Source organism: Propithecus coquereli, unplaced genomic scaffold (genome assembly GCF_000956105.1).
Source record: "Propithecus coquereli isolate 6110/MARCELLA unplaced genomic scaffold, Pcoq_1.0 Scaffold147, whole genome shotgun sequence".
Lineage (NCBI taxonomy): Eukaryota > Metazoa > Chordata > Mammalia > Primates > Indriidae > Propithecus > Propithecus coquereli.
The window spans coordinates 6,235,576-6,244,139 of NW_012139080.1; the positions used below are offsets into that span (position 1 = coordinate 6,235,576).

Below are 8,564 nucleotides of genomic sequence, written 5' to 3' on the forward strand. Positions count from 1 at the left end.
CAGTAGGTGGTGTTTGTGGGTGAGATTTGACCACACTCTTTATGATGAATCAGTGGATGCAGTAAAAGGGTGTGTAGGATGACCTCCCTATCAGTAAGTGGCACTTGCAGGGAGGAGCAAGCTGCAGTGGTGTTTTTGGGTCCTGTAGCCAGCTCTTGTTCCTCTGAAGAGGCCCTCTTGTGCCTCGGGTGGTGGGTGGGGCCCTGGGACTTCCAGGTGTGTCCTTATTCTCTACCTCAGTGGGGACAGGACCCGGAACGAGTCTGGCTGGGGCTGGTTTGGGTGAGCCTGCCCTGAGGCTTCACAACTCCTGTCAGCAGGGATCAAAGGTCTGTTCTTTGCTTCTGTGCAAAGCTGCCCGGCGGGGCTGAAATGGCTCCACTTAGCTGAAAGTCTGGGCTTGGGAGTGGGGCTGTCCGAGACCCGCACTCTGGAGCAGGTCTCGCTCCCCTCCACTCTCCCCCACTCCGTGGTCTCTCCCAGGCCTCTGCCAGCAAGCGGGACCTCAGGCCAGTGGATCTCCCCTGGCTGTGGTGTGGGCCTGGAGGTTCCCTACCCAGGATCGCAGCCTGAGCTGGGTACACAGCCCTCTTTTAGGAGGAGGGTTGCCAGTCAGGCACGCTGATCTGCCCCTAAAGGCGCACATTCCTCAGTAGGCTCTTTCACAGATCTCCCTTCTGTGCCCCAGGGCAGTGCAATCGTGACCTGGGTGTACGGGGGTCTGGTCTGCAGGCCTGTCCCCTGGGCCCCGGAGATCAATCCCTGACCCTGCCACAGGGAGGGGTGCCGGTCTTGAAACACCTGCAGGGTGCCCATGCTGGATCTATTTCACTCCACCTCGGGATTTGCCCCACTCGCCTGGAGTCCCCAGGCAAGTAGCACTTGGGAGGGCTGGCAGGTAGGGAACTCACAGTCTGAGTACCCGTCAGCCTGCTGTAGGGCCCCAAAAGGAAAGGTCCCGTTCCTTGGAGATGCCTCCGTGTAATGGCTAAATTGTCTGTCTGGGCACCCACGGGTAGGGAGGGGGAAGGAGAGAATGGAGCATTATGGCGTCTGCCGATAGGCTCGGGTCTGCACCCAGCTCCCCAAGGGAGCTGGGAGCCTGATGCCATGTCCGCAAGAGGCCACCGCTCACTGGTGGCAGCCGTCTCTGGGCTGGTGTCAGCAGGTCTCTCCAACCGCTGAGGAGCCCACCAGCAGTCCGAGATGCAAGAGAGGGGAAAGTTATCTGCTTCACCTACCCTTGTCGCTGGTCTGCAAGCCTCTCGGGGACGTTTCTCCTTCCAGTTCTCCGCAGCGTCTTCCCGTGGAGTTTCCTGTAGTTTCAAGCACCCTTCCTTCTGACCCTCACCCAATCTATGTTTCTCTGCTGCTTTATTTTTTTCTCTTCTAAAATTTGTCTTTTTTGCAGAGACACTCTGACTGGCGGCTTTTCTCATCTGCCTTCTTGGCTCCTCCCCCACGTCTTTCTTTAAAATAGTTATTTCTTTTAAGAATGAGACATTGAAGGTTAATCATTTTGCTCATAATTTAGCTTTATCTGTGTTCAGGTTTCAATAGGAAGTGATCTTTTTGTTGCTTGCTAAGAATATTGTAACTTTTATTTTGATTTTCTCTTTTTTTCATCTAAGGGTCATTTTTTAAAGTATTTTAATTTCCAAGTAAAGACTTTTTAGATAACTTCTTATTGTTTACTTCTGATTTTATTCAATTACTACAATACTGGGTTTTTAAAAATTTAATGTGACTAAGTACATGGCTTATTTTCATATGTCTGTTACACATGTAAGAAAAAAGTACAGCCATGCATGGTGGTGCCTGCCTATAGTCACAGCTACTTGGGAGGCTGAGTCTGGAGGATTCCTTGAGTTTGAGACCAACCTGAGCAAAACCCTGTCTCAAAAGAAAAGAAAAAGAAAACAATGAAAATTTTTACCTCTTAGGAAGCAAAGTTCAGTTCATCTGTTTAATTGAGTTTGTTAATTGGGTTATTCAGTTTCTCTCTTATTAGATCTGCCAAATTCCAAACAGTTTATAATTAGCTGTGCATATGTGTTTATATGTTCACACACAATAATCGTGAATAAAACAAATCTACCAAAATTTACTGTATTTTCCTTGTATCGCTAATCATTTTTGCTTTATACATTTAGCTGCTGCTTTAGTGCATACAATTGTAAACTATTATACTGACCTTGTCAGTTGTGCCTTTTATCATTATACGGTATCTCTCTTTGCCATGTTTAATACTTTCGACCTTAAGTACTACTTATTTCATGTTAATATTAGCAGTACTGCTTTCTCTCTCTTTAAAATGTCTGACATCCCATTGTTCATTCCTTCATTTTTAAACCCATTTGTATCACTGTTTTAATGTGTTTCTTTTACATGGTGTTTCACTGGGTTTTATTTTAATTCTTGTTAGTCTAAATCTATTAAAAGCAGAATCCAGCTTATTTATATTTAGTGTAACAGTTGAAATACATTATCTCATTTTATTTCTTCCTCTTTAATTTGTATACTGTTTTATTTTCTTTTCAAAAAGTTTTTCCCCCTTATTTTTCCTAGTTCGATCCAATTTTTATTTATTTTCCTTTTTTGGCCCTTTTTTTTTTTTTTGAGACAGAGTCTCACTCTGTTGCCCGGGCTAGAGTGCTGTGGCATCAGCCTACCTTATAGCAACCTCAAACTCCTGGGCTCACGCGATCCTCCTGCCTCAGCCTCTTGGGTAGCTGGGACTACAGGCACGCGCCACCGTGCCCGGCTAATTTTTTCTATTTTTAGTTGTTTGGCTAATTTCTTTCTATTTATAGTAGAGACGGAGTCTCACTCTTGTTCAGGCTGGTCTCGAACTCCTGAGCTCAAGCAACCCTCCTGCCTCGGCCTCTCAGAGTGCTAGGATTACAGGCGTGAGCCACCGCACCCGGCCTTTTCTCCTTTTTAATTTGGAAGATTTTGTATACCTGGCTGTGCTGCTATTATGGTCTGAATGTGTACCCTCAAAATTAATATGGTTAAGAACACTGCTCCAGCCGGGGGCGGGCGCACGGGAGGAAGTGGAGCTGAGATTGTAGGAAATTTGGAGTTATATTTTCCAGCCTCTCTGGCCACAAGTCTCCTCTACGTCCTGCGAAACATATATCAAATGGACTTGAAGAGCAAAGGGGCACGAGCAAATATGAGGCTAACTCTCCGAGTTGGAAGTATTTAGGGGAACTTCAGGGGAATAAAGTTAAATTAGCTCTTATGAAATTTATAAATTATCCTACCATCCACAGATGAAACAGTGGTTTTAATGAAAATACAGTTCTTTTAACATTAAAAAAAAAAATTAATATGGTTAAGCCCAAACCCTCAATTGATGGTATTTGGAGGTAAGGACTTTGGGAGGTAATTAGGTTTAGGATGAGGTCATAGAGTGAAGCCCTCGTGTTGGAATAGTGTCTTTATAAGAAGAGGGCTCTCTCTGAGAGAGAGGGCTCTCTCTCAGCTGTGTGAAGACAGAGAAGGCTGCCATCTGCAAGCCAGCAAGAGAGCCCTCTCCCCAAATCCTACCATGCTGGCTCCCTCATCTTAGAGGTGGTACTAGTGCACATGTATATATGAGTGAACTGAAGTTGTGATCATACAGAGTCGAGGAGTGGAGCTTCCTGACAGCTGCAACTGAAAGTTCCCAGAGTAGGGCCGAGCCTTGAGTATCAAGCATTAGATTGTTAGAGATACATCTAAAGCAGCAGTTTCCAAAATTTTTGTCTTGGGACCCCTTTTCATTCTTAAAAGTAATTAAGGAACCAAATAGTTTTTGTTTGTATGGGTCATACCTATTGATAACTACTGTAATAGATATTAAAACATTACACATGCTCCTTGACTTACAATAGGGATTACATCCTGATAAACTCATTGTAAGTTGAAAATACCATAAATCAAAAATGCGTTTAACACACCTGACTTCATACACAGCATAACTCAGCCTAGCTTGCCTTAAATGTGGCTCAGAACACTTATGGTAGCCTGCAGGTAGGCAAAATCATCTAACACAAAGCCTATTTTCTAATCAAGTGTTGAATATCTCATGTAATTTATTGACTACTATACTGAAAGTGAAAAACAGAATGGTCATATGAATACTCAGTTTCTACTGAGTGTGTATTGGTTTCACACCATGGTAAAGTAAAAAAATTTAAACCATCATAAGCTGGGGGCTGTCTGTACTTTAAAAATATTTATTAATTCACTTATAGTAAATTCATTACATGTTAATAAAAATAACATTTTTATGGAAAATTACTATATATTTCTAAGAAAAATTAGTCAGAAAAGTGGCATTGTTTTATATTTTTGCAAATCTCTTTCGTATCTTTTGTACTAGAAAATAGCTGAATGATCTTACCTGCTTCTGTTTTCAGTCTTCTGTGGTATCTTATGCCACATAGCCTCTGGAAATGTCCGCTGCACACTTATGAGAGAATGAGTGCTAAAGGCATATAAGGTCTTAGTGTTATTTTGACCTTGTGTTGCCCGCTAAAGGTGTCTCAGGGATACTCCCACAACGTAGGCCATACATTGAGAACTGCTGACTAGAATTTCAAATTCTCCTCCCCAACCCATCTTTTCCTCTCAGTCTGGTCCTAGAGGTAACCATGACACTGCAGTTTATGTGCATCACTCCTATGAATGCTAGTATACTTCACCAAATGAGTGTGTCCATGCAATGCACCAGCTTATGTGTTTTTAAGCTGTACATTTTTTTCACAGTGTGTTCATACTTCTGCAACATTTTTTCATTCAGTATTAGGATTTTGATATCTACTCAAGTTGATTCATACAAACCAATTCATTAAAATCCACCATTTGAATATACTGCAGTTTATTTTGCCATTTCTGCATAATTGGGCATTTAAATTGTTGCTAATTTATTGCTATTAAAACTGGTGCTATAGGGAACATCTTTGAATATGTCTCCTTGTGCAGGTAGGATGTATACTGAGAAGTAGAATTCTAGATCGTAGGGCATGTGCATCTTCACCTTTTACTGGTTTTGCCAAATTGCTTCCCAAAATAATTTAACCAGTTTATACAAAATTGTATAACAATTCCCATTTCCCCATAATCTAGCCTTTGGCATTATGAGACTTTTTAATTTTGACATTATGATGTATGTGAATTAATGTGTAAATCTTAATTTGCATTTTGCCTTTTCTATTTGAGTCCTCTTCAGCACTTAGATTACACATTGTCACTCTTATTATTACCCATTTAGACTTAACTGTGGTTGATCCTCATTATTTGCAGATTCTATATTTCCAAATTTGCCTAGTGGCTAAAATTTGTTTGTAACCCCCAAATCAATACTTGTTCTGCTTTCACTGTCTCTACAAACATTTGCAGAATAGACACTTGTAGAGCAACAAATGCTGAGGTCCAACAAGGCAGCTCTGCCTTCTTGTCTCAGCCCTCACCCTGTAAACAACTCTGTTTTGTGCCACATTTTTCATATTTTTGTGCTGAGTTCACTGTTTAAAAAAAAAATGGCCCTTGCTGGGTGTGGTGGTGTGTGCTTGTAATCGTAGCTACTTGGGAGGCTGAGGTGGGAGGACTGCTTGATCCTAGGAGTTCAAGTCCAGCCCGAACAACTTCCTGAGAACCCTGTCTCTTAAAATAAAAAAAAAATTTTAAAGGGCCCTCAAGTATATTGACAAGCTGTGTAGTCTTCCTTAGCTGTGATGTGCCTTATGGAGAAAATATATATATTAAAGGAGCTTCACTCAGGCATGAGTTGCAGTGCTGTTGGACTGTGATTTTGATGTTAATGAATCAGCAGTGTACATTAAATAAGGTGTTTTAAAGAGAAATTCACATAAAACAAGGTTATGTATTAACCAGTTCATGAAAATGTTGTGACCAGAGGCTTATGGGAACCTAACTCTGTATTTCCCCTGGGAGCAATGATTCAGCAGTTGCTAATTCAGTGTCCTCAGCAAATTTATGGAATATAACTACCACAAATGATGAGAATTGACTGCATATATGGCAGAGTTCATTTTTGTTATTCCACTGTTTTTAAAATACTAGTGTTGCACATAAGAAATCTGATGCTGGTCTTCCCTTTGTAAGTGATTTTAAACTTTCTTCTAAAGCATTGTAGAGTTTCTCTTTATTTTCAGAGTTCAGAAGTTTTGCCAGAATATTCATGTGTGATTTTCAACTAGTCCTATCTGGAACTCAGTCATTAAAGCTCAAGTCTTCTCATCAGATCATTTTTCCCTGTTATTACTTATTTAACTATTGCCTTACCCTCATCTGTTTTTGTTTTTTTGGGGTTTTTTTCCCCCTTTTTTAGAACTCCTGGGATAGTAGGTCTTCTAGATCTCTCCTGCACGTTCCTCATGACATTCATTGCCTTGTTATTTTTGCTGTGTTGTGGGAAAGTTCTTTCTCTTGATGGTTAAGGCTATTAGTGAACATGTTTCTTTCATCAACTGAATTTTTAAATTTGAAAATCATCATTTTTAGATTCAGAATTTTGGGGATGTTTTGTTTTTGAGACAAGGTCTTTGTTGTCTGGGCTAGAGTGCAGTGGCAGCATCATAGCTCATTGCAGCCTCAAACTCCTGGGCTTAAAAGTCAACTTCCTACCTCAGCATCCTGAGTAGCTGGGACTACAGGTACGCACTACCATGCCTGGCTAATTTTTCTATTTTTTTGTAGAGACAAAGGCTTGCTATGTTGCTCAGGCTGGTCTTGAACTCCTGGCCTCAAGTGATCTTCTTGCCTTGGCCTCCCAAAGTGCTAGGATTTACAGGTGTGAGCCACTGTGCCCAGCCCAGAAAGTATTTTTTTATTTGTATAAATTTTTGGGGTACAGGTGTAATTTTGTTACATGGATGGATTGTGTAGTAGTGAATTCAGGACTTTTAGGGTATTTATCACCCGAATCATGTACATTGTACCAGTTAAGTTAATTTCTCATCATCTACCCTCTCCTCCTTCCCCATTTTTCTGAGCCTCCATTGTCTATCATTCCACACCCTGTGTCTATGTGTACACATTATTTTTTCTAAACACTTTTAGTGTCTCCTTAAGTAATTTTCTTACTTTGGGGTTAAAGGTGTAATGAACCTTCCAGGACTTCTGTTTCACCACCCGCCTGTTCTAGGTGTTCTTTTTCTTTCTCATAGCTTTTTCTTTCTTGGTGCATTGTCATTTTCTGTTGCAAGAATACGGTTGTGTTTTTCTTGGAGGTGCTTGTCAGATTGCTCAGCTGTGGCAAACACTTACGAGTAGCAAGTTGTCAGCTCCTATCAAGGCACCAGAAGAAAGTCTCTCTGCTTTGTCTTAATTGCATTTGGTGCAAAGGCTACTGATCTCCCACAAAAAAATCTTCCTGTCACTTCAGTCCCTATAGCTCCCCCTGGGCTAGGAAGGTAGCAGGTCCTCCCAGAACGCTCAGGAATGAAATGTTGCTATTCACAGGTAAGGAATGCCACATGGAAACCACTTTGTGAGGAGAGAAGATGAGGTGTCAGAGGGATGGATAGGTGATGATTTATAGCCAAGGGTTGGAAATGGGGATACATCTTGAAAAAATTAGGATTCTGTATAGTTTTTTGTTTGTAATTATTATTATGAGCACAATCCATGTGGAAATCAGTTTTAGGGAAATACATGACGTTGGAGTAGGGTCATGAAAAAGTGGGGCTTTGGACTTTTCCTTTTCTCCCTGCTAATTTGATCTTACTCGATCCAACTCTAATTGTTCAAATATAGAACTAAAGGAATTGGAAACATACCACATATTTATTTTGTGAACAACATAGTAATTATGAAATAGTTCTTAATCTAATGCTAACAGTCTTCAACTTAGTAATTGGTTCTGATTGTCCTGTTTTACCTTCTCTGTCTGTTGGTAGCATCTCTACCATAATCACTGCTTCTTTTGTCTGGGCCATAAATTTTTATTTTGATGATGTGAATATTATTTTACAGGTGCTGCCTATATAATAATCACCAGGCTAAGGACTGTATCGACTCCTTTGTTACTCACTGTGTTCGGGTAAGAGATACAATTGGATTTTGTGATGGGTATGTTAAAAATTGTGGGGTGTAATTCCTTCAGTGTCAGTAATTTATGCTTTTTAAATCTAGTATTTCTCACTTTTATTGAGTAAATAAAAAATTTCCATCTTTTCTTAACACTTTAGGCTTTATAGTCTGTAGTCTTCCTATTAGATTGTTAGCCACAGAGGCAGCCTTGATGACCTCCCACTGTAGCCTGTGGGGACCACAGATACGGGATGTTATGACCCCCAACTGGGGAAACAGCAGTTGTTCCCTCAAATTTTTTTGTAAATGGACATTAAAACTGCTTTGTTTTTGACCTTATAAACAAGGAATATTTGTAACATCCCTATACACTTTTCTTTGTACTACATTAATGAATAGGATTATGATAAAATTATTAATTTAAACGAGATTACAAACTTTTTTCAGGTCTTGAGTAATCTGGAAAAATACAAACCCTGTAGTGGTTTGAATGAATCATAATTCAATCTTATTTAATT

General features: G+C 40.6%; 1 protein-coding gene across 1 annotated transcript in view; it reads left to right on the top strand.

Moving 5' to 3' along the window:
* NAA35 (N(alpha)-acetyltransferase 35, NatC auxiliary subunit) overlaps positions 1–8,564 on the top strand; it is a 105,537-nt gene that overhangs the window by 85,449 nt on the left and 11,524 nt on the right. Inside the window, exon 15 of the mRNA XM_012640058.1 lies at positions 7,990–8,055. Within this exon, the coding sequence (XP_012495512.1) occupies positions 7,990–8,055 (66 nt within the window). The remainder of the gene's footprint in view (positions 1–7,989; positions 8,056–8,564) is intronic.